This window comes from Choloepus didactylus, chromosome 3 (genome assembly GCF_015220235.1).
Source record: "Choloepus didactylus isolate mChoDid1 chromosome 3, mChoDid1.pri, whole genome shotgun sequence".
Taxonomy (NCBI): Eukaryota; Metazoa; Chordata; class Mammalia; order Pilosa; family Megalonychidae; genus Choloepus; species Choloepus didactylus.
This window is the reverse complement of record NC_051309.1, coordinates 163,060,604-163,088,095: the sequence shown is the minus strand read 5'-3', so window position 1 is coordinate 163,088,095 and position 27,492 is coordinate 163,060,604. Positions and strand designations below refer to the sequence as shown.

Below are 27,492 nucleotides of genomic sequence, written 5' to 3'. Positions count from 1 at the left end.
GCACAGAATGCCATGGTCTTTGGGGAGAAAGCATAGCCTTGCTGACACCTCAATTTTGTACTTCTCCTAGCCTCAACACCAAGAGCCAATGAATGTCTGTTTAAGTCAACCCACTATACAGTACTATACAGTACTTTTTAGCATTCTGGAAACTAAGACATAAATAAGCCACTCTTTAATTCTTGGCATAAGTCCTATTCATCATAGTTATTATTCTTTAATAGATTGTTGATTATTGATGATTTTTACTTACTTGTATTTTAGTTAATATTTTTGCATTAAAAAAATTCTAGTGTGGAGCTTTTTTGAAGTTAATTTTTGGATAACCATTAAAATTTTTATCATTATTTCAATCAGACATTCAACATCATTTCACTTATATCAGAATATCATTCATTTGGAGATTTCCAAATTTAAGTTGTAAATAATACTCCAATTTTTAAAATCTCATCTGCATTTACTGTTTATCTGCCAAATTTTTCTAATTTGGTGTATTTATGATTTCCATTTTGCCTTTGGTTAGATACCTTAAATATTTGTCTCTATATTTCCCATCCTCCCTAAACCCATCAAGAACCAGCAATATGATTTATTTATAAAATCTATTTTTTTCTGTGGCTTAATTTATTTTCACTTACTTGCACAGTTACTCTGAAGGTGTTTTGTGCTGTTATGTGCTATTAACTCAGTTGCACAAAGTGTCTATTTTCATTCATACTGTAAACATACCTTGGGACAGCTGCTATGGGATGTTATACTTTCTAATCATTAATTTTATTAGAAAGATTCACGAAATCTCACCATAATCTACTAGAATTTTTACAACCTATTTATAAAATTTGTTAATGTTTCAGAAAACAGCCTAGTAAATAGATTTGGTCTTAGAAAATTAGGAACTACACAGATTTTTTTTTTCCAAAAGGTACCACTCCAGTATTTTTAAATGTTACATTCTCAGGACTACATGGGGCAAACACTTCACATTAAAATTAAGTATGTTAGAGGGAAGAAACAAAACGGAATGTAGAAATGAATTTAATGTCGGAAACCATTTTTAATGCAAGGTAAATATAAACAATTCAACTTTAAGGATTAGGAAAAAAATATACTTCAGAGGCCACATGTTTCCATCTCAAAATGATAATCTAATTGTGGTGAAACTCAATATTTGCATAACTGCTATTCATGCATTCTTGCAATTTGCTCCTTTTTTCTTTTTTTAATCCATTAGATTCCCTGGCATATTGTTACCATAATTTGACTTGTATTATTCTGTGCAATGCATTTTTTTTTAAGCAATGCTGATTAATCACCTCCACTGTTCACTATGAAATTCATATGGTCATTCTTACAAAAGTGCTTTCTTTTGAAATGCATTTTTCATATTATACATAAGTTGGGAGGAATGCTTTTCTAAAAATAGTAAATATCTTTAATTTTGACTCCTGTGATTCACCAAAGCTCAGATGACTCTACTATCAATAGTTGTTCTTATTCTTAAACAGAGAACATCCCACTTAATACAGGATGCCTCCTCAACTTAAACCTTTCCCTCAGAAGTTTACGTTTTCCATTCCAATGACAGAAAGACATACGAAAACGACTTCTCAGTATTCACTTTTGAGATATTTGAGAGAAGGGTAGCAGCTTATGTTTTTCAAGATAAAGACCAATATAGCAAGCACGCACGCGCGCGCGCACACATGCGCACACACACACACACACACAACCCTTGAGTAAGACTACTGGATGAATTCCTAGCAGATTTCTGAATTTATATGGTCAAATATGTAAAGGAAGAGTGTAAAAGGTGAAGACCTGGGGTCAGAAGCATCCTACCTGCTTTCCGTCCAGTGTGCAGAGCCTCTTGACTACTCCTGAGTCTAGTTTAATGGCTTCGGTGATGTCTGTTAGGACCTGTTCGAAGGAATGAGCAGTCTTCTTGTTCAGAAGGATCCGCACGGCTTTTCTAGGCTTCACTCCACTTCGAATCACAGTCACTAATTTGGGTTTGATGAAATCTTTACTTTCCTTTACTTCACTTTTCACAGAGGAGGCAGCAGCCAAGGATCGGGTCGTCCCACCCTTGATGTTCACAGACCAGTTCGGATTAATATTTTTGGTGTAATCAACTTTACGGAATGGTTCGTTGGATGCACACACATAACTCTCACCTAAAAAAGTAAAATCAGTTTTGTTAGTGTGATTATCTCCACCACAGGAGTATTCTGTCTGACGAACAAGATGTCAGAGGCTCATTACACAAACTAAATTTAACAAGTTCTGAAGGGGGGCTGACATCCCTTTTCTTTGGCATTCTCTCCTTCTTCTTTTTAATAGCATCTAGACTGGTTTTGAGAGAATGACATGGTTTATAGGGTAAAACCACTGGGCCAAGAAACTAGAGTGAGATCTCGTTTCTATTCAGAGCAAATGTGTCACCTTGGATAATTCATTTCTCCAAACTTTTGTTCCCAGCATCATTTTCTGTGAAGTGGTTGAACCACCTGAGTTCTAAAGAATTTCCTAGTTCTAAAAGCCTACTAGCTAATCGAATTTAAAAATCTCATTCTGGAAAAAACAATTATATAACAAAAAAATATATTCATATAATTTTTTCTTCTTCCTCTAACTACCCTTCTTCCAATTATCAATTCAACCCTAATCAAAGAATAATCACTACATCTTCACATAGCTGACTAAATTATGTAAGATCATTTACACAATTAATGAAGTACCACCAAAACGAAGGAAGAGTTTTGACAGTTCAAAGACACATACCTCAGGCATTTTTTTCTTAATTAAAGAATGTAAATTTAAAATGGAAAGACTAAATAAGAAACCTTTTCTATATCTACTAAAATGGGTAAGGATATTAAGTAGTAAAAACAGTAAGTTCATTACTCAGGGAGCCTTCTGCTTATTTTTTATTAAGTACAACATAAAAGCTATAATATTTGTCAAGTAGTTCATCAATTAAATATTTCTTAATTTTTTTAAGTTCCAAAATTATATGTTGGCATACCGTTTTTCCTGAAGGAAATGCAGAAGTCAGCCCATTCTTTGAGTCTTAAATTTTTGCACATATAAGATAAGAGGGTTACACAATAAGATTTTCTCTGATATCTTCTAATTCAACAACAATCCATTCTTTCACATATTCAGTACAACAATACCATTTTAATGTAATAAGTATTACAAGACAAACCTTAAGTGTTGGAAATGCTTAAAACAAAAACAACCAAAGTAGTGAAAGGGAATTCCTGAAAAAAAACCTATTAATATAAATATTATAATTAACTATTATCACGATGTTCTAGAAATCCTTATTAATGGAGAAAAAAATTCTCCCAAAGGCACCTGAATAATTCAGGAACAGATCAGGCATACAAGAAATATTTAAAAAGAGAAGCAATGTCTTCTATTTAAAGGTATAATCAGGCCACTGCCCAAGATAACTAGAGAACTAATCATAGGCTTTAATGTGGCTTCTACTCCCCTAATTTGAAATCTAGCCTAACGACCACCATTTAGAGATTTTTCATCTTTGTGGGTTTATCTAAATCATTGGGAAAATGGTATGTAAATTTTTAAAATAGGATATCAATTTCATAAACCAGAACTATACATCATGTGTATTAGCAAAAATAAACAATTATATTTTTGTTTTATTTTTATACAGAAAGCAACTCTCATATTGAATAGCTCTTATTATTTTTAACTATGATAAAAATTTAATTGTTTAAATTAAGTACAAGAAGGATGAAAAAAAAAGGAATCTCAGCAAGAGAAAGTGAACTATTTTAAGGGTAGGGAGAAATAAGTCAACTTATATTTTCCCAATTGTGGTGGTTCAGAACTAAGTACCCCCAGAAAAACATGTTCTTAAACCATTCCTGTGAGTGTCAACCCACTGTACGCAGGACCTCTGGATGAGGTTATTTCAATTAAGGTGTGGCCCACCTCAATCAGGATAGGTCTTAATCCTATTACTGGAGTCCTTGGTAAGCAGAATGAAACTCAGACAGAAAACCACAGGAAGCAAGAAGATGAAACAGAACTGGGGAGAGAAAGAAGAGACCAGGAGAGGCCACCACGTGCGTCTGTCAAGTGACAGAGGAGCCATGAACCAAGGATCACAGGCAGCCAGCCCCAGAACACCCATCTTCCACTGCCTTCATGACACCTTGATTTGCACTTGCTCTGGTCATTAAAACCATGAGCTAATAAATTCCCATTGTTTAAACCAACCCACTGCATGGGTTTGCTTGAGCAACCAGGAAAACTAAAATACCAATGTAAGGAGAAAAGACAATGTAGAAGAGACAAAACAAGAGTAAATTTAATAGATCAGATTCTCAATCAACCTGGTCCCTGCACAGCTGACACACCAACCAGGAGAGCTGCCTTTCAAATCTATTAGAGTATCAGAATGCAAATAGGTCTAGAAAGCCTAATGTTTGTGTGTGTGGTTACAGATAGATTTTAACTCTTTTACTCTTTCCCTACCTCCCACTCTTCCTTCCTTCCTTTATAATGTTTCTCTTAGAAACATATAGACTAGCTCTATAGTGAGTGAGTCAAATTTTGAACCAGAACTGGCAAGTGCCTGCCAGATGGAGCCTCACTCCCATTCCTTGCACCCGTGGGAGGCACAAATTATACATCACAGAGTACTCTTCTGTTAGACATATACTCTCTCACAATATGCACTGAGTACCTATTATGCACCAGCTGCCATGATATGAAAACCCCTGTGGCATCATTGAATCCAATATTTCAGCAAAGAGATTCCGGACACAGTTTTGGGGTCAGACTGAGTTTCTATACACTGGGCACATAAATCCCCACTGTACAGAGAGATGCATCATACCTTCATAACAGTAGCCACCAAGATACACAGGCTACCTTCCCTCATAATGTCCCCACCCAGATCAAACCATCTTTTGGTCACTTACATAGATTTGCCTACAGAGATAGAAGATGTTGACAAGAGCATGCAAGATTTTGGTTTCCTGGACAGTTACAGCTCTTGTTAATAATCAATCAATAAATTATTATTCTCTGTCAGATTCTAGCCACTTACAAGATTGTACAGAAGCGATCACCCCCCACCCTCACCCCCTGCAACTGGGTTCATGCCACTGTAGGGATTCTTGTTTAAGAGTTGCTACCCCCTGTCAACTTGTCATCCTGCCTCTCTTCTCATCCTGCTGAAGGGCATCACTTTCTACTCAAACCACTCAACGGGAAACCTAGGTGTCATCTTTCACTCTTCTGGCTTCTCTACCTACTACATTCTGACATCAAGTTCCATCCACTCCAACTTCTAAATATTTCTAAAAATGGTCCTCCTTTCCACCCAGATTAATCCAAGAGTCTTTTGCTTTCTGCACATTCCTCAAAAATATAACAAGTTTACAAACGGCACCACATTCTGTGCTACCAATACAGCTGAAAAAGTATACCCTAAAGTAATGAGTCTTGACATACTGATAAAATACTACAGTATGAGAAATTTTTCTTTAAATTCTTGCCAATGTTATTAAAACTGCACTTGCCAAAACTATAAGGAAAGAATATTGTGTCATTAAAAACTTAGAGTTAAACTAGGATACATATGTATGTATGTGGGTGTATATATATATATTTTTTTCATGTGTGTGTATGTGTGAGTATGAAAAATAAAGGAATCCCTGTCATCCAGAACTTATCTGACATTTACAGCAAGGTCATTTTGTTTTCCTGTTGGACATAAACAGTCTCATGGAATATCACTCTGAGACTATGATAATGTGAGACAAAAAGTCACTGCGCAACCCATAAAAGACCTAACATCTCCCTCTTTCACCAAGTAAGTGGCTGCTACTTCTTTACCAACTATAATTTTATCCTCAATCTAGTCTGCCCTTCCTATAGATAAGATTTAGTGAGATACCCAGTAATAGAATTGCCCTGCCTTCTGATAGTATCCCAATAAAGCATGAGTCCCACTTCCTTAAATCCTCCCCCATATTAATTAATCCAAGCCCAAATCCTATAATAGGTTCTAACACCTCTTACTGGGATGTTCCATGATTCCCTCTAACATGCATTCTCCTACATTGTAACAAGTAACAAAACCACTTGCTCAACCACAGGTTTTCTCCTGGTGGTTTTTGGCTGACTCACATATTCTTTCATCCCCTCCTCTCCTTCTCTCCTCCTCTCCTCTCCTCTCTGTCATAAATACAAACACACATTTTAAATATAAGACTGCAGAATTATTTGACTATAGAGATCTGTGGAAGATCACTCGGCAAATTGTGACGATGTAACTGCTACATATAATGAGAGTTTCCTTTCTCTAAAGAAAGAGGAGAGATAGAAGAATAAAGTGGTTAAATAACTTAAAAGAACTGTTTCCAAGCAGACAATGGAACAGGAAGTCTCTCAATTTCCCTTAAGACTCCCTCCATCAGCAAAGCTATGCCTTCTTACAATTGACATGTGCCAAAAAACATTTTGCATTATTTCATATTTGCCAGGTTGACTAAGTGTCTACAATTATACAGTAATGTCTGGTATTTGTATAGGAGGCCATTAATTTTCACAAATAGACTGCCTCTTATTTAGGAAATAAAAGTCCATTAAAAGCTAGGAATTCCCCCAATTTCTTGCTTTCTAAAACTCTTTATTCCCACAATTGTTTTCAATTTGTGCCAACTCTTCCCACCCCCTCTCTCTTCTCAATGGCAGAGGTCTCTTCTCCCTGTTCAAGGATAAGTTCCCCCATGGGGTGAGGCTTCTTCATGGTGAGACATCCTTCTTTCCTCTGTTTGACTAGTCAGCCTCTCTTCAGGATTATACACCAATGTCTCCCACCATGAACATACACAATCCACAACCACCCAAAACTCCCCTCTCTTCACCCCACAGGGCACTCTAGCTAATGTGCTCCTGGCCTCCATCACTGCCAAGTTAAAGAGCAGTCCTCACTGATGCTTCCACTTCCTCTCCACTGTTTGCTCTTCAGCCGCTGCAGCATCACTTCTGCTCCTGCACACCACTGACAGAAAAGTCTTTGGCTGGCCCTGATCCACAAGCACTTCTTTCCTCACTGCCAAATGCAGGGCCCATCTCTCTATCTAATTTCATTTAGTGCCTTCTCCGAGGATAAGTGATACCAGTCATCATTATTTCCTGCAAACCCTTTTTCCCTTAGCTTCCATGATCTAATTTCTTTTGGTTCACCTTTGACTTATCTGGTTGCTCCTTCTCAGTCTGCTTCTCAGGACCCTCCTCCTCCACCCTGCAGGCATCCCTGTCCTCTCCCGGGTTTCTCCCACTGAGGGCTCAAATACAGAGGACATCTCCAGTCTAGACCTTTCTCGTGCACTTCTACTTAGATAATCTACAGACACCTCCCATACTACATATCTAAAACTACCTCCACCCTCCACTACTGTCACCTTAATCCCAAACTCTGTTCCTGAATCCCCCAATTTAGCAAATGAAACCACCACCTATGCAGTCACCTAAGCAAAAACCAAGACTCCTACTTCTCTTCTCCCTTTCCCCATATTCAATAAAATTGGCAAAACTGTTGACTTAGGTCCAAGAACCTCTGGAATCCACTCCCTTTGAACCTACATTCTGTCATTTCTTACCTGGATTAGAGTCATTCAGATCCCTATATGAGGACTCGCTCCCCCTCATCCTCCACACACCCATCACAGCAAGTTGCAAAAATGGTCTATTTTGCCTGCTTCGCTGCCTTTAGAATAAAGGCCAAAGTCCTCAGCATATCCCACACTCACAAGTCCCATTCCAGTCTAGTCTCCTACCACTTCCCCTGAGGTCCCTAACTTAGTGTCATACCAGTGTTTTTGCAATTTCCTTTCAAGTTCATTACACCCTCCTATTGTCATTCCTTTTTATTTGCCTGAAATAACCTTCCTCATCTCCCCACTCCCACCCCCAGTCTTTTTATTGCTGATCCTGGTAAAAATGTAAAGCAACAGGAACTTTCATACACTGCTGGGAGGATTTTAAGTTGATTTAATCACTTGGGAAAAACAGGATCACATTTAATGGATTTTACCATTAGAAATTACAAATAGCTACATGAAATCTTATGTTGTTGGAAATTCAACAACGGCATGCTTTAGCCATCATTTCTATCAGTTATCATTGTCTCTCCTTCACTTTTATTAAAATATTTACATTAAATGCCTGTTTTAGTTTCCTCATTGCTAAAGCAAATATCACACAATGGGCTGGCTTAATCAATAGCTCAGAGTTTTGAGACAGCAAAAGTCCAAATTAAGGCATCATCGGGTGCTGTTTTCTCCCAAAAGGCTGTGGCATCCTGGGGCTGGCTGCCGGTGACCCTTGGTCCTGGGTTCCTCTGTCACATGGCAATGCACATGGTGGCCTCTCCTGGCCTCTCCCTTCTCTTCCCGGAGGGTTTCATTACTTTCAGCTTCTTGCTTCCCCTTTCTTTCTCCCTCCATAGCCTTCCTTGTGCGGCTTTCAGTAATAGGATTAAGACCCCATTCCTGGGCTACACCTTATCTGAAGTAACTTCATCAGGTCGTATTTACAAGACTTCATACCCAGAGGGATGGATCAAGTTTAAGAACATGGTTTTCTCTGGGGTACATAACTCCAAACCACTACAGTGCCTAATACCACTAATTAGTTTATAATTTCAAACTGCCTTGACATCATGGCAGAAATTCAGTTAGACAAAATTTGTACATTGAAACTATCCCTAACTCTTGGAGTGGGCCAAGCAATGAAAACATACAGTGAAAGGAAGAATTCTTTACAAGCCTAAAATACAAGAATTCTGCAGAAGTCTTAGAGAAAAGACCACAAACACATACACACACAGGTTTAAATAACTAACGCAGAGAAAGACAAAGAGGAAAGAAAATAAAGCATGGACAGACAGTTTAGGTCCAATATCAGCAAAATCTTAGGAATAAAAATGCTTTCACTTCCAGAACTAAGAAAACTTACTTTCAAAGGAATGTAACCAAGGAAAATAAATTCAGGTATGTTACAACTACAAGATGTTTAGCTGTTCTTCATCAAGTACAGCATTTGTGAGATTATCCTATTGAGTGGATTATAATATGCTTATCTCCATCTAAAGCACATCAGAATGTGCTCCCATGTCCAGCTGGTTACGGAAAATACAGGGTGAGGAAAAGACTGATTTATTATTCTGTTGAGGCAAACTTAGTTGGATCATCTAACCATACTGTACAGTGCCCAGAATTTAAATTTAGGGGAATTTCAGAGCAACACAAAGGGAGCTGCTTTGACCTGGATGTGTTCCTACCTACACTCGTTTGCTGTGACTCTGGATTATTATTGTTGTTACAACCACAAAATGAGTAAAATGGTCCTTTCAGCAGGGTAGAGCTGGGGGCAAAAGTGAGATCTTTCACTTCTAAGACCTATGCGCTTTCAACACACCTGAAGGCAAGTAACTGAACCAAGTGATCTCCTAAGGCAACATACTGCTGTAAGGATTCTATGATAATTTCCACCAAAAAAAAGGGTTGCAAAAGATACTTTGAACATTTGAATATCTATGGAGAAAGAGATATATCCATAAATACATGTTTCAGCATTAAAATCTGGGAAGAGTTCAACTTAAGACCAAAGAAATTATCTAAAAGGAGAAGGACAAAAGCTACTCATTAACCAAAAAGCTTTATAGCTTACACCCTGAGAAAGAAATTGCATCTAATCTCCTAGTACGATGAAACCTAGAATTCAGATTCATTATCTGTCCCTGTGCTCCTCACACCAGGGAAAGGTAAATCCCATTATCCATAAAAGTTCACTGAAGGAGTTTTAATTTTGTGTTCATTTTGATGATGGAACTTAAAAAATTAATCTCATCCTATTCGGGAACATCTGAATAGCTGCTTCTAAATCAGGTATAGTATTGCTACTCGGTGTCTACAGCCTCATCTCTGTTGGCATTAAGTGGCTTAACTTTGCCAGGAGTTAATGAGGAAAATAGAAGTGGAGTTAATATATGTAAATGATATGTTCACACCAAGTTAAGGCCAGAGGACATCAAGTTATTCTGCAGGAATGAAGGCTTGGTAGCAGTGCAAAACCCAAAGCATTATGTACACACCAAAATACAGCACACTGAGCACAGCATTCAGTATCTTGGTCATGCTGGGAATGACAATTCAGTTACAGCAAAATAGTATCTGCACCATTATATATAGGATCTCTAACTATATAGGATCTATATGAATAGGCACACATACCTTTATATTTATAAATATTTATGTGACAATATCATTAAAATAGTTAAGGACACACTGGGCTTCTGTAACTTAACTATTAGATATTTAATTATTTTTCATTTTTAAATGACCCAAACACTGCTAAAGTTTGAGAAACACTGCTTGACCATAAGCAATTGTAAGGCTATTTGGAAGGAGAGATCTTCAAACTGAAATGTGGCCATCTAATAATATTTATAAATAAACTGGGACACTAGGGATATAGAGTTAGTCCTTCAATTGGCTCATCACTGAACAGAGGTAAAAGTTTCCTTGGAAGTGTTTCTCCAACTCCTGGAATCCTCACCTCTGCTCGATACCTTCCCCTCTTTCTTTATCCCTTAAACCTCACTTTGCTTCTAAGAGGAAGATTTGGCCCCCAGTTTTAAGCAAACGGTTGATAATAATGGTGGCTCAAAAAGAATCGGTGCAAATGATGAAGGATTCAGAAACCAGATGTTTGCTCAAAAAAGAGGTGCTGTTTAGGGGACAAGAGGGTAAGGCAAAATAGAGGAAAGCATGAAAACAGTCTTAAAGCATCTGAAGGGGTTGCATAAGGAGTGGAATGGTCCATATGTAGCTCTACATGGTGGCGCTTCATCTTTAGCTAATTTATTCAAATTGAGTTTTTAATACAATTTGGTAATTTTTTACTTCTATCATTTGGAAATATTTTAAGGCTAGGAGTTAGATGAATACTTTTTCATTCCTGATGAGATGCTGTCATTTTTATCTTAATCTGGAATATTTTGTCCTGTTTGCCATGTCATATAAAGCCAAAAACTTATCATAATTTGTGAGAAGCTCCTACCTTATAACACATTGGGAAAACACTGGTCTGTTGACATATTTGCATTGATTCCTGTCTTCCTTCACTATGTATGCATTATAAACTTCAGACCACCTTGTTAAATTTTAATTAATAAAAAGGTAATTATTTCTCAAAGTCAGTGATTAATGCTCTCTTCCCTAATATCCTTGCCCATCACCTTGGTCTCTTTAGTTAACAGTATTTGGCCTCATCTGTTGAAGAATCAAGACAAGAAAAAAGGGGCTATGGAAACGTAATACTTACTACAGGTTATGCTCATGTTCATCAAGACTGCTTTGGGGAAAAAAACTTGAGAAATAGCCCCATGTAAGCTTGTTTTTTTAATTAGTTTAGTGATCAAGATCAATACCTGCCATGAATCTTAAGCTAAAGAAAAAAACACACACACACACACACAACTAACCATTAGCTGTGGCAGAGAACTCAAAACAGACTGAAAAAATAGGGCCTTTATGAGAGTAACCCTGGCATTTAAAAACACACAGAAATGTATGGAAGATGGCGGCATAGAGAGGAGCAGAAGCTAGTTAGTCCCCAAGGAACAACTAATAAAAAACCAGGAACAACTAGTAAATAATCCAGAATAACTGCGGAGGGACAAACATGACCATCCACTCATCATACACCAACCTGAATTGGGAGGAATGCCCGAGATCACAGCATAAAATCTTTAAGTAAAAACTGCAGATCCAAGCCAGGAGACCCCTACCCCCACAACCCAAGCTGCAAAGCCTCATGGTGCTAGAGAGAAGCTCTCTCCCACCAAGCGAATATAGCTCAGCTGAGCTCCAACTGGGTTTTTAATTAGTGAGTGTGGACTGCTCACTACAAGCTACAAATCCCCAACAAGCAGACAGAGGCTTTGGGTGACGACTGACCTTGGAGAGCTGGAGGGTCGCTGCGGACTAGCCCTGAAGGGGACTTTCGGTCCCTGTTTTGCCTCAGTGGAGAAAGCCTCAGCCATTTCTGGTTCCCAGACAAGGGTGGGAACTCTGACCGAGACAAGGCTGGAGAGGCAGAGAGAGACCACTGAAATGCTAATGACCTCTCCCTAGGGGGTCTATCTTCTCTAAGAGGAAAGGGGTGGGGCCCAGCTCTACTACCCGCCTTCCATTCAGAACCAGACCCCAAAGCCTGGGGGAAAACAGCCACAGACCACACCTCCTTACACCAGTCTGGAGTTACAGGCTGACGGGCACTACCTGCTAGGCAAAAGCAGTGACCTGAGGCATCACAGGGTATACCAATTTTCTAAGACACACTCTGATACTGAATATTTCTTCCTTCTGGGACCTGAGCCCATTCTGGTCTGGGAAAACCTGATTGGGGTAACCAAGGAAACCATGCCTAGACAACAGAAAACTACAACCTACACTAAGAAAAATGAAGTTATGGCCCAGTCAAAGGAACAAACTTACACTTCAACTGAGATACAGGAATTGAAACAACTAATAATAAGTCAGTTCAAAAAGTTTAGGGAAGATATGGCGAAAGAACAGAACCATATAATGGAAACACTGGGTATTCATAAGGTAGAAATTGAAAGTTCAAAAAACCAACTGGCAGAATCTATGGAAATGAAAGGCACAACACAAGAGATGAAAGACACAATGGAAACATACAACAGCAGATCTCAAGAGGCAGAAGAAAACACTCAGGAACTGGAGAACAAGGCACCTGAAAGCCCACACACAAAAGAACATATAGAGAAAAGAATGGAAAAATATGAGCAATGTCTCCGGGAACTTACAGACAAAATGAAAAGCAAGAATTTATTTATCACTGGTGTCCCAGAAGGAGAAGAGAAGGGAAAAGGGGCAGAAGCAATAAGAGAGGAAATAATCAATGAAAATTTCCCATCTCTTATGAAAGACATAAAATTACGGATCAAAGAAGCGCCGAGTACCCCAAACAGAATAGATCTGAACAGGCCTACGCCAAGACACTTAATAATCAGATTCTCAAACATCAAAGACAAAAAGAGAATCCTGAAAGCAGCAAGAGAAAAGCGATCCATCACATACAAAGGAAGCTTGATAAGACTATCCGCAGATTTCCCAATAGAAACCATGGAGGCAAGAAGGAAGTGGTGTGATATATTTAAGATACTGAAAGAGAAAAACCACCAACCAAGAATCCTATATCTGGCAAAACTATCCTTCAAATACCAGGGAGTGCTTAAAATATTCTCTAACAAGCAGACAATGACAGAGTTTGTGAACAAGATACCTGCTCTACAGGAAACACTAAAGGAAGCACTGCAGACAGAAAGGAAAAGACAGGAGTGACAGGTTTGGGAAACAATTTTGGGAGACAGTAGCACAGCAATGTAAGTACATTGAACAAAGATGACTATGAATATGGTTGAAAGAGGAAGGCTGGGATCATGTGGGACAGAAGAACAAAAGACAAATGATAAAGACTGGGACTGTGTAACTCAGGGAAACCTAGGGTGCTCAATGATTATAATGAAAGGTACAAATATGTTTTTATATGAGGTAGAACAAATGAATGTCAACATTGCCAGGTGTTAAAAATAGTGTGGGACTGGGGGGAAAATACAATCAATGCAAACTAGAGACTATAATTTACGGAAACATTGTATTATGCTTCCTTTAATATAACAAAGGCAATATTCCAAAGCTAAATGCATGTGGGGGGGGTGGGGAATAGGGGAAGGGTATGGGACTCCTGGCATTGGTGATGCCTGACTCTATTCTACTTTAGGTTAATGCTATCTTTCCTTTTGTTGCTTTCTAGCTATCAAGTTTTGTTTTTTGTTTGTTTTTTCTCTTTCTCCTTTCTTTTTCTTTTGCCTCTCTGCCACCTTCTTGGACTCTTTCTCCGTCTTTGTGGAAGAAATGGAGATGTCCTTATATAGATAGTGGTGATGGTGCAGAATACGTGACTATACAGGGAACCAACAATTGTTCACTTAGGATGGAATGTATGGTGTGTGAACAAAACCCTCTTAAAAGAAATGGGTTGATGAAGAAAACTTGAGGGCACTACATTGAGTGAAATAAGACAGACATATAAAGGCAAATATTGCAGGGTCTCACTGATATGAACTAGTTATAATATGTAAACTCATAGACATGAAATGTAAGTAACCAGGATATAGAATGAGGCTAAATGGGGAGCGGCTGCTTATTATGAGCAGAATGTTCAACTAGGGTGAACTTAAATGTTTGGAAACGGACAGGGGTGATGGTAGCATGTTGTGAAAATAACTAACAGTGCTGAAAGGCGTGTGAAGGTCGTGGAAAGGGTAAGCTGAGAGTCACGCATGTCACCAGAAGGAAAGCTGGAGGTTAAAAGATGGGAATGTATAAAACAGTGACTCTTGTGGTGGACAACGTCCATGATTAACTGTACAAATATTAGAAATCTCTCTCATGAACTACAACAAATGTACGACACTATAACTAGAAGTTAATAATAGAGAGGCATACAGGGAAAAAATATATACCTACTGCAAACTATATACTACAGTGAGTATTTTAACATTCTTTCATCAACAGTAACAAATGTACTATTCCAAAACTATGAATCAATAATGGAGGGGGGCATGGTTAGGTGTATGGGAGGATCTGAGCTTCCTTTTTTTGCCTTTATTTCTTTTCTGGAGTAATGAAAATGTTCTAAAAATTGAAAAAAAAGATCAATTGTGTTGATGGATGCCCGGCTATGATGGTACCACGGGTAAAACTGATTGTACACTTTGGATCTTTGGATAGTTGTATGGTATGTGAACAATCTCAATAAAAAATATATATAAAAAATAAAATAAAAATTAAAAAAATTAAAAACAAACAAACAAAAAAACACACACACAGGATAGAAAGTTACAAGAATTTGGTCAAGATAGCTGTGAATGAGAAAAATCAAATCAGACATCTCAGACACTAGTGAAATTAATAAATTACTAAAACATAAATCTGCATCTTTAAAAACTGAAAGGGCAAGGAATACTTGCCTATACCATAAATGTTTTAGTTTTCTGGGTTGTTCGAGAGAAAACCATGCAATAGGTTGGTTTAAACAACGGGAACTTATTAGCTTATGGTTCTGAGGCTAAATTAAGAAAGCCCACATGAAGGTGTCATCAGGGTGATGCTTTCTTCCCAAAGATGGCATTCTGGGGCTGGCTGCCAGTGATCCTTGGTCATGGACTCCTCTGTCACATGGCAACGTACATGGCGGTCTTTCCTGACCTCTCCTTTCTCTCCCAGGTTCCAGTTCCCTTGAATTTCAGTTTCTTGCTTCTTGGGGCTTTCTGTCTGTATGATTTTCATTCTGCTTACAAAGAACTCCAGTAATAGGATTAAGACCCATCCTGGGCCACACCTTAATTGAAGTAGCCTCATCAAAAGGCCCTACTAACAGTGGGTTCACACCCACAGCAATGGATTAAGTTTAAGAACACGTTTTCCCAAGGTACATAGCTCCAAACCACCAAAGTGAACTTATTTCACTACTGTAAATCTGGCCAACTGTCTAGCTAGCTGTCTTAACTAAGATTGTTTAAAAACACCTACATCCATCCAGTCCCATCCATTAAAATGCCTGCTATAACTCATAAAGGTAAAATTAATTCAACAAACACCATGTGCCAGGAGCATTTGTTTAGTAAGATAGAGGGATGAGTAAGATGACCATAGTCCCAACTCTCATTGGGTTTGCAATTTTCTCTTTCATGAGAATAGTCTACGGAGTAAGTCTTCCTATAGACTATTGAAAGAATTCATCCTAAACCAAGGTAACTATATCCAACAAACCTGGATAACTTCTAAAGAGGGATGTGGAGCCAGAGTCAAGATCATTTGTCTTTCCCAGCCCCAGAAGCATTTCCCAGGATCACTGAATGTTAAAGGATGTGCCAGTTTGGATATATTATGTCCCCCAGAAAAAGCCATCCTCTTTGATGCAATCTTGTGGAGGCAGACATTTTAGTGTTGATTAGGTTGGAATTCTTTGATTGAGTGTTTCCATGGAGATGTGACACCTAACTGGAGGTAATAATGTTAATTAGATTATTTCCACGGAGGTGTGGCTACACCCATTCAGTGTGGCTCTTGATTGGTTACTGGAGTACTTTCAAAAAGAGCCATACAGGCCCAGATGCTAACTGTAGTGGAGAAACACATTCTGAAGATGGCCATTAGAAGCTGACACTGACATTCTGGAGAACGCCATTTTGAAACGCAACCCGGGAGCAAGCAGATGCCAGCCGCATGCTTCCCAGCTAACTGAGGTTTTTCGGATGCCAACGGCCTTCTTCCAATGAAAGTATCCTATTGTTAATGCCTTACCTTGGACACTTAATGGCCTTAAGACTGTAACTTTGTAACCAAGTAAACCGCTTTTATAAAAGTCAATCCATTTCTGGCGTTTTGCGTAATGGCAGCAAACCAGAACAAAGGAGAAAGAGGACTTAGCAATCATCTAACCTATCGTTCATTTAACAGATGAGGAAACTGAGATCAAGTGAGACAACTGCAGACTTTGAATGCGCAGACCTCATTCTGCAGGTGTATATAGTACACATTCTACTTCAAACATAAAACAAAAAACATTTGTTGGAGATTGAATCAAGCTCCCCCACCCTCCCAAAAAAAAGGTATGTTCAGGTCGCAACTCCTGATCTCACGGGTATGAACCTATTTGTAAATAGGACCTTTGATGATGTTATTAGTTAAGCTGTGCCCCCCAAAAAATGAGGGTGGGCCTTAAACCAATATGCAAAGGAAATTGGACAAAGAAGGAGAAGCCACAGGGAGCAGCCAGAAGCTAGAAGTCAATGGAAACTGGAACAGAAAAGAGAAGATGACACCATACGTGTTGCCATGTGATGGAAAAGCCAAGGTGCACGAAAGATTGCCAGCCAGCCAGAAGATATGGACCACAGAAGGAAGCAAGCCTTCTAGCATCTGAATCTGTGAGCCAATAAATTGTTCCTGTTAAGCCAACCCATTGCATGGAATTTGTTTTAGCAGCCAGGAAACTAAAACAATTTGTGCTACCAGAAAGTGGGGTCCTGTTATTACAAATGCCTAAAAATGTGGAAAGGCTTTGTAATTGGGTAATGGGTAAAGCCTGGAAGAACTGCAAGGCACTGGACAGAAATAGCTTAGACTGCTTTAAAGAGATTGTTGGTAGAAATATGGATGCTAAAAGTACTTCTGATGAGGCCTTACAAAGAAATGATAAATATGTTATGGGAAATTGAAAAAAAGTGATCCTTGGTATAAAGTGGCAGAGGACCTGGCAAAATTGTGTTATTACGTCTGATTGAAGAGGAACTTGTAAGCGATGAACTTGGATAATTAGCTGAGACTTCCAAGCCAAGTGCAGAAGGTGCCGCCTGGCTTCTTGCAGCTTATAGTAAAATGTGAGAGTAAACAGATACACTGAGAATTAAACTCTTAAGCACAAAGGAGCCAGCAACTGATGGTTTTGAAAAGTCTCAGCCTATCTAGACAGTGTGTTTTGAAACTAGGGCCAGATGTGGCTCTAACAGGGCTTTCAGGAAGTGACTCCCCAGAGAAAAGGGTTTCATGTAAGGGTTTATCTGAACAATCCTTTGCTTAAGAAGGGGCAGCTGAACTTGGATTCAGACAGTCATTTCAGTGGACATTAGGGCTGGAAATGTAGTTGTCCAGGGAGGATCCGTGAAAAGTTCTATTGTCTGATGGTTAGGACCTGGTCGAACTGCCTGCAAAATCTGTACGAACAGAACAACTTTCCGCATGGACTGAAACGGACAGTGAAGAGACAAATGGAAGGAAGAATGACTTCAAGGGCAGAACCATGGAAGTAAAGGTCTGGAGTGAAAACATCCCCTCGGGCCAAGAGAGCAGGCCACCCATGTATGTGGAAAGGATGGGATGGTCCGCCCCTGAGCTTGGACAGGGTGGGCCTTGGGCTCCGTGGTTCAGGGAGAGTGCCACCACCCGAATGTTCAGAGATGGCAGGGTCTGTGCCTCAGGATTCAAAGAGAGCCTGGCCACAAACCCAATGCTTAAAGAGGGTGGGGCCTTCATCCCGGTATTCCAGGAGACCATTACTGCTGGGAGTGCTTAATAAAGTTGTGCTGCCACCCCATCAGGCCCAGGGGACAAAGAATCAAGCCACAGATGGCTCTCAGATCATGAGATCTAATGGAGTTATCTTGCTGGGTTTAGGACTTCTTTGGGACCTGTGGCTGTTTTCCTTCCAATTTCTCCTTTCTGGAATGGGAATGCCTATCCTATGCCTGTCTCACCATTGTATACTGGGAGCAGATAACTTGTTTTCTAGGTTTTACAGGTCCACAGATTGAGAGGAATTTTGCCACAGGACAAACCACACCCTTAAGTCTTCAATGAGACTTTGCATTTAGAGCACTGTTATTGAAGTGACTTAAGGCTTTGGGGATGTTGTGATGGAATGAGTGTATTTTGCATGTGGGAAGAGCATGTCTTTGGGTGTCTGGAGGGCAGATTGTTGGGGATTGAATCATGTCCCCCACAAAAGGCATGTTCAGGTCCCAATCCCTGGTCCTATGGATATGGAACCATTGTAAATAAGACCTCTTATAGATGTTACTTCAGTTCAGGTGTGGCTCAACTGAATCAGATTGAACTTTAAATTGGATTACTGGAATCCTTTATAAACAGAATGCAATTTAGACACAGAGAGAGAGAGAGACGCTCAGGAGAGCAGCTAGAATTTGGAAGTCAACAGAACCTGGAAAAGCAAGGATAAGGCATCACCATGTGCATTGCCATGTGATGGAAAAGCCAAGAACCCCAGAGATTGCTGGCCAGCCAGAAGGTACAAACCCCAGGAGGAAGGAAGCCTTCTAGCCTCTGAAATCAAGAGACAATAAATTCCTGTTGTTAGGCCAACTCATTGCATGGCATTTGTTTTTGCAGCCAGGAAACTAAAACACCATCTTTATACCTACAGTGACTGAGGAACTTCGGCCATCATCATCATGCAAATATAAACAATTAATAGGTTTGGCTGCATCAGTGATGGAGACCTAGATTCGTGATCTAATATAACCAATATAAACCTCAGGGGTTGTAATGGACCTCATTTCTTCACATGCAGCAGAACAGAGCAGTTAAGAACACAGAAGATCAAAATCCAGGAGAAAGGGCTCATGTTCCAGCCCCACCTTTTAACACTGGTACAAGGGTGCAATTTATTTATCCTTTCAGGCCTCAGTTTCCCCATCTATAAAATGGGGGAGACAATGCAGCCAGTATTCAGAGTGTAATAAGATTTAAAGGAGATGAAACATGTAAAGATTGTCCATAAAACACCTAATAAATGGTTACCGTGATTGCTGTTTATTAGCAGGCTGAGAAGAAAAGAATCCCCAATACTTAAGTCTATGATTTACTTTGTCAGAAGAGGAAAAACAGAAGTGGTAGGAACATGGGCAGGTGGGAATGTGGAGAAAGCCAGGTGATGGAGATGTGAACCAACTCCGTGGAGTCCCAACTGTGATCAGGAAAGCAGTTTGAAAAACACGGCCCAAGGGAATCTAGTTTCCTTTATTTCACATCACAGGATCTTAAAATACCCATTTCTGTGGTTCAAAATCTTGTGAAATATTAATCTTGTCCTATAATTACCAGAGTATCATTGGGTCATACTTGAATCTCGTTAATGCTCTCTTGCTCTCTCAAATACCCTCTTTCCCCACCCTTCAGAGTTCTTTATTCTTCAAGTAAAAATTTCTCTTCCTATTATCTTCTGGAAAGAGGTTATGCAGCTATAATATGACACATCTGATTTTCCTTGCTTTAAGGAAATGAGATGAAGAGAACAATCAGAATTATATAAAAAGGTATTATGGAAGAATCATTCTCTCAGGAATGATGAGTTAGCATAGAATTTCCCCAATTATTAAATCTTTCATTTTTCTAAAATAGAACCCAATTTACAAAAATCTTTTTTTTTCCACAATTTTAGAAACAACCCTATTAAAACAACATACAAAACCAAGGCATAACCAAGGGACTCAAAGGTGAAAACGTCCTCTGGGCTATTTGTGCAATGAATTTATTGCATGTCCAAGATCCCTGACCTCAGGTTGCTCCCATTCTAGTGCAAAAGACAGCTTAGTGTGAATAACAGAGGTAAAATAATAATAATAATAATAGTGATAAAGAAAAATCTTGTGAGCAGGCAGAGGAGAAAGTTTTAAGCGTGACCTTGGATCCTGGCTTTCTCTGCAAGCATTCTCGTCAATGTGGCCCTCCTGCCTCATGTCATTACCACTTCATTAACAGCACTTTAGCTGAAATTACCTTGTGTGTGCCTGCATCATCATCATCATCACCTCCCCCTAGAAAGTGAGCTCCCAGAGGGAAGAGGCTGTACTCCCAGCACCTGTAACAACATTTGGCACACAATATCCCCTCCATCAACAACTGTTTGCCCAACTGCCCAGAGCCTTGGAAGAGATTTCACTGTGCGATGACATTTGAAGTAGGCCTTGAAGAATCTAGGAATTTCCCAGGTAGAGAAGGCTTTGCAGTCCTAAGATTCAATGCTAAAGGGCCATGGCCAAGGATCATATGTACATTTAACATGTACAGCTTTTGATTTCTGTGTTCTAATATTTTAGAACTCATGGGTTTAAGTTTCTTTCCTCACCATAACAGGTTCTAAGTGTTCAAAATCTATTATTACTATTAAAATTATCATATAGAAGAAAAAACACAACTAAGTGCAATCTGGATTCTTATGTAGTCTCATTTTGACTTAAAAACTCTCTTGGTAACTATATTTTGGTTTCTTTAAAACCTTCAGAGACTGACCTCAGCAAACAGACACAACAAACTAGGTTTAGTGGAGGAACCTCAAAAACTTCAAGGGCTCAATTTCTTACTTTATTACCTATCTTAAATATCCAAGTTAAATTAATGGACAAATGAAACCATCACTTATCAAAATAATCAAAATTCTTTCACATGACAACAATTCAATTGGCTTATTTGTTGTTAAACAAGGGGTAAAATGTAGAAATAACATAAAATGACATTTTACCCTGGAATGAGAGGCAAAGACAGTTAACTATTGATTAATTCCTTTGCACCTCGCAAGCCCTTCAAGGGAGCCACACACCCTGTTCCCTGCTTGGCACTGGGACACCTGCAGCCTCTTCAATTTTCTGGAAGTCAGGTCCTGGTTAGAGAAAGGCAGCCCAGGCCATCACACATTCAGTAAATAACTAGGTAGAGCAAGGGAACACACACTTTTAGACTAGAAAGGACCTAACTTAGACAGTTGATCCACCTACTCTTATTCTAAAGAAAAGGAAACTGAGGCCCAGAGAACTGAGGTGATTTTCCTCAACTTCAGTCAGTAGAACCCAGGGCTCCTGGTACAGTCACACACTGTTTCCACTACCCTGGCCCTACCTCTCTGGGACATCAAAATTTTACAAACACGGTCATAATGCACAGAAGTGGACAAGACTCACGGAACGGAATTAAGATTAGGAGTTCCGATCACAAGAACTTGAGAACGAGTCATCTGGACATCCTCAGCTGGCTATCAGATATGCTCTGAGCTCAGCAGGCAAACTGTTTCAGACAGCTCAGCCTGCTTTTTCCAGAGTTTGCCGGTTATGAATCACAGTCCTCCTCCCAGCAGAGGCTCTACCCAGTTTTAAAGAATAAACAGGATCACAGGGCTGGGACTCACAGCATCAACTCAGTGAAATTAATGTGATCAAAAGAAGTAGACCAAGAGGCTGAAGATGCCTGTTGGTTTAGTGAAGTGCTGGAGGAGTGCCAGTCAACACTAGGACACTGCTTTCCGTCTCCAGAGGCTCTCAAAGTCAAGCACAGAAGAAAAAAATCTGGGCCATCCAGATTTCTTTTGTCATCTAAATTCAATAGGATTGGGGCTCTGAAGGAGTGCTCCTGCCCTGCAGTCTTGAGTCATCACTTTCTTTTCTTTACTAAAGACATTTTAAAAAAATATTTCAGAAAAAAACAATATAACATAAACAACAAATTTTATGGGATGAAAGAAGCAGAAGAGAGAACAATCAAATATAAAGGTGCATAAGACTGCCTGAGAGAATCTTCATTAAAAATGATGAACTAAGATGAAATAAAGTAGTCAATTTTGGCAACATGGGCAATTCTATAGAGCTATTTTTATTGATGCAAATAAAAACTTCACAGGTAGCTGGTTAGTTCTTTTGCATAAGTCTGCACATTTGAGAACACAACTTTAACTAAAAATTTGAACTAAACTTTGGAACGACTGATACCAAGCATTGATGGCTATTTCTTTCTTTAAAAATGCATTGCTATGAGACATTCCACTCATTTCGTGGGAAATCCAAGACTTAAACAAAGATCCACTGTCAGCTAAAATGCCACTATGACAAAGAAGTGACTGAAAATTTTCTTCTTTTGCAGTAGTTCTATTATGTGGAATATTGCTTGAAACAAATGGGCAATTGGCTGGGCCATGGAAACATTTTTATTGTGCCAATATTTGTGTTATAACTGTATCATTAAATATTTGTGTTATAACTATATCATTCTTTATTACATTATGGTGTTATTTGGACTCTACACATAGTTAGTGTTTTCCCCAATTCCCCAGTCTCCAAACATCAGTGAATGAATGACTGGAAGGAAATTTGACAACTGCCAATTTGTAGTTGTAATTACAGTTTGACAATTAGACAGAATAGATCACACATCACCTGGGAAGTGATGGGTTCACTATATACTCTATGCTCTTATTAATTAATATGCAAAATGGTCACCCTGATCATCTCTCCTATGAGGATATTCACCTTTGGAGTGCATTAGTTCTACGTAGCAGATACATTGTAAAAGTTACTTTAGAGAAGGATATTGAAATTGCTGTCCCTCCTGAGACCACACCAAGAAGAATATTCCCAGGGGCACGTGACCCTTCCACAGGGCTGCCAATCCGACCTCAGATCAGTCAGAAAATTGATTACTCAGCTGTGAAAAATATATACAGATGTTGCTTTTAAGTATTTAACACGATTAAGAAAAGTGAAAACACCCTTTTAACAATGCACCTTTATTTTACTTACACTGCTCCAGCTGTCTTCACCTCCTCAGGAGGCCCTGAAAACCAAAACACACAACTGACCAAGAGTCTGTGTGAAATCACAAACATACTCAAGTAGATGGGAGAGATTTTAAATGTTGGCTGGGTTCTCATGTAGCTGGGGCAAGGAAAACTTCTGACAGTGACTAAACTGAGAAATACAACCACTTTCAGGACTCCTCAGTGTGGCTCCCTTAACTTATTAGAAGTGGACTGGAGATCAAAGAGCATAAGCTTTGCATAAACGCTCCTCCAGGTACTGTGTGATGAGGCATGTTGCTTAAACTTTCTCATCTGTAAAATGGAGATAACGCCTTAAGGGTTGTTTTGAGGATTAAAACAATATAACATAAGAAAAGCACTTAGCTCAATGTTCAGTCCCTTCCCCTTGCCAAGCCAATATTGCCATGACTCATATGGAATGTACCATTTGAATTAGGCAAGATGCATGAGTGATGGTTGTATATGAACATACAGTCTGCACATATAAGGGTTCTGTCTGGTCTTTCTGGGTGCTGTTTATATCTGGTAACAGATTCTTAGCTACTAATAATTCTTTTTCTCCCTGAAAAGGGAATAATATCACAGGAATCCAAAGATGAACAAATTATCAATCAAGCAGTCCCTTTGAGTGACTCACGGTTGACACTACAGGATTACTAATTTATACTAGGCCCCAACTACTAATTCCAGTGGCCTCTATTGTCCTAACTTGCTACTCTACCTACTGGAGGAAAGATTGACCTTGGTTGGCCTTATTACCAATCAAATGTGGAAAAACCTTTTGCACAGTGGTTCTCAACCTGGTTTCACATTAGGATCATCTGGGGAGCTTTTACAACTGCTGATACCAGGGCACATCCCAAACCAATAACATCAGAATATCTGGGGGTGGGATACAGGCACCAGTTTTTTTTAAAGTTGCCAGTGATCCATGGTGCATCCAAAGTTGAGAACCACTGTCTAGGATCACCACTTTTGACCTCATGTGACTTCTGCTGCAAGCCAAACCAAGACAGCCAACCTATAGTATTTTACAACCACAACTTCTGAGTACAACAGGTACAAGATGATCGCCAAGAATGATCACCACAGGTGCTTGCTCTTAGGTCTACAAAGGGGACTGAATGGTCAGTGCTAATTAAACAAGGGGTTGCTCAGCACCTTATCGAGAGTCACTTTTTCAAACGGTTTTGCACTTTTACAAAAATAAGTTCACAAATCTTAAGAGCTATCACCAGTAGCTAAATTTGCCTCTGTTAAGATTTTTTTTTTTTTCCTTTTTCCAAATGGCAAATCTCTTGGGAAGGAAAATGTGAGTGTATGTGGGCGCGCACACCGCACAGAGCTTACAGAGAAGCAGACGGAACCGTGCAATCCCCGTGGCCGCCTAGAAAACACCCCGCAGTCTACCCCCAGCGCTAGGCAGGCGGGTGCGCGCGGGGCCCGCTGCCACTGCACCTGCCGGCGCGCTCGGCCGCACCTGCCACGCCGCTCCCTCCCCTCCTACCTTCCAGCAGCTCTTCCAGGCTGTTAACCTTCCGGCTGCCGTCGATGGTGTAGATGGTGCGGACTCCCTGGGGCAGATTCACGTTGTCCGACAGGGAGCGGGTAAGCTCCATGAGGAGAGCATCGAAGGACCGGAAGCGGTCGCTGGAGATGGCAAACACCAGGCCCTTGAAGTAGCGATCCCCGTTCCGATAGAAGCGCGCCTTCTTGGCCTTCTTCTCCGAGCTGAGGGCCTGCAGGGTCCGCGTGCGGTAGAAGCTGCAATGGGCACTGTGTGCCGGGCTAGGGATTAACCCGTTCCCCTTGGGGCCCGAGCTGCTGCTGCCCCCGGAGGAGCTGGGCGCCCCTCTCCGCGACCCTGGCCGCGGCCTTTTGTCCCTTTCCTCAAAGTGCTCCAGTTCAATACTCCTAGTGCTGGCCATCGCGACTGCTCCGGGGGGCTCCTCACAAAAAAAGCCCTAGCCAAAGCCTCCACACAGCCTAGTGTCACCGCGAGAAACGGTTCGAGCCTGACTGTCGGGCCCTAGAACGCCGGGACACCCGGCTCTGTCATCCCGCCTTCTCCTCGCAGGTGGGGCCGAGGAGGCGTCGGCGGCCGACCCGCGCCCTCTGCTAAAAGGGGCTTCAGCGTCGAGATGCCCAGCTCATTGTCCGGCGCGGCTTTCACCGTCCCTCCCGCCCGCCAAGGAGCCCCACGCCCCCCCAAGCGCCTCCTCCACAGCCACGCCTCACTACTACCGCTTGGGAGCCGGCCAGGAGATGCAAAGTTGGGCCACTGGGGGCTCAGCCGCGGCCGCTGCTCGCTCCCGGCCCCGCGGGCGCACACAAAGCTCGGGCGCCCGCCGCGGCTCGCGTCCCCCCGCCGCTCCCGGGAGCGCGTAAGGGAAGGAAGGCAGGGGAGGGGGCGCGGCTGGGAGCGTGGGAGAAGTGCCGCGGAGCCGCGGGGCCGTCGTGCCCAGCCCGGTCCGCCCACGCTCCTGGCCCGAAGCCCAGGGTGCGGCGCCACCGCCTTGCGCACTGGCGGGTGCTAAGGGGGCTCTGCGGGGCCCTTTCCTCCCTCAGAGTCCGGCTCTAGCGGGAAATTATGCAGCCCGCCTCCCCCGCTGACGGCCGGCCCAGCCCACCGGCAAGCATCCGCGCCCGGGCCCGGCTCCTCGGCCTGCCCGGCCCGCTGCCGGGGCTTCCTGCCCCTTCCAACTCAGAGATGTCCGAGTCTTCGAGGGTGGGAGAGGGAGGAGAAGGGGCCAGGACGCTTTGCAGCCCGAAGAGGAGCGGATCCTCCTGGGTGCTAGGGCAGCCCCGCCCGCCTGACGACTACTACCCGGCGCAGCGCGCTGATGGGCGCAGCCGCCGCCGCATGCGCTCCTGGGTCTGGGAAACGTGAAGGCGCAGGCTAAAAAAAAACTACAAAGGAAGGATGTTCAAGGGCAGGGATCATATCCCTTGGCCAGTAGCCAAGTGAGGAACCGAGGCCAAACTAGGGCAGAAATCCGAACCATGGAATTGAATTTGGGTACAGAAATTTATTTTAAAAAAACAAATTTAGAGCTTTATTTTTAAAAACCTTTGATAACCACCCCTCACCCCCACGATTTCCATAACAGATTCACTAACATGGTGCATTCAATGACTTTGAATGAGTGATCACAAGTTATTGGTTTCTGAGAGGTTTATTTAATCAACATATATTTATTGAGCACATACCATGTGTTAGGCATTGTTTCCGTCACTGGGAATATATTAGTAAAGGAAACAGACAATCCTTGCTCCCTTCTCTCCCTTACGTTCACGTTGTAATTAATTTTGTCAAATTTGAACTTCTAATTATGAACAAGATCAACGTTTGTAAGCACGCATCATACCAGAAATCTTAATTTAGTAGTGCCTGGTCAAGTAAGAGCATTTTGTCCAATGGCTTGTGCGAAATATTAGGTATTTCCATTTTGCCATCCAGAAAAGATAATGTGCAAAGAAGTTTGATTCTGATCTGACGTGTGGGTAAACTACCCAGAAATCCTAAGGTATTCAGCACCTGGTTCTCTGAATGGCACTGGACAACAAATCCAAACTGACCTCTAAGGTAGGAAGGCATAGATATTTTTCTTGAAGTGATCTGAGTCCTGGAAGAGCATAAATAAGAGAAGGTAGAAATATATGTAATAGTTTAGCACTGGAAAATTGGTTTCCCTAGCATGACAATGCCCCAGGGGATTGCCATATGTGCGCCATCATAGTTCCTCCAGGGCATTCCTGGATGCACACCTGAGCATACCTGTCTTCTAGAACCCAGAACCGGAGCATGCAGGGAATTCAGAGCTGATGTGGGGCTTTCATTGAAGTTTTTTTGAGGGGGAAAAATTCTGGGGTATAATTAAGGTTCAGATCTATGATAGTTCTCAACCCAAACCAATTAAATCACAATTTCTGGGGATGGTCATCTCCAACAATATTTTTTGAAAATGTCCTAGCTGATTCTAATGTATCGCCAAGTTTTCAAACCACAGGCTATATAAAATTAAGAATCGGATGATTCTTCTCAAACTTTAAAGTACTTACAGATCTTGGGGAAAACTCATTAAAATGCAGATTCTTATTCACTAGGTCTAGGGTAGGGTTTGAGACTGTGCATTTCTACCAAGCTCCCAGGTGATGCCAATGCTGCTGGTCTTGTACAACACTTTGAGAAACAAGGAACTAAATGGCACATTCCTTGAGATAAGAACCCTATACAAGTACTAA

At 40.9% G+C, this 27,492-nt stretch overlaps 1 protein-coding gene across 11 annotated transcripts in view; it reads right to left on the bottom strand.

Moving 5' to 3' along the window:
- Positions 1-26,037, bottom strand: part of DCLK2 (doublecortin like kinase 2) — a 190,508-nt gene extending 164,471 nt beyond the window's left edge. For 4 of the 11 annotated variants that reach the window (XM_037830788.1, XM_037830789.1, XM_037830790.1 and 1 more), the window contains exons 1-2: positions 24,755-26,034; positions 1,840-2,174 (exon numbers count right to left, since the gene is read on the bottom strand). In XM_037830788.1, the coding sequence (XP_037686716.1) occupies positions 1,840-2,174; positions 24,755-25,175 (756 nt within the window). In that variant the 5' untranslated portion in view covers positions 25,176-26,034. Of the gene's footprint in view, positions 1-1,839; positions 2,175-24,754 lie in introns of all 11 variants that reach the window. The other 7 variants (XM_037830786.1, XM_037830787.1, XM_037830796.1 and 4 more) reach the window with 3 other exon arrangements.
- Positions 26,038-27,492: the final 1,455 nt, after the last annotated feature.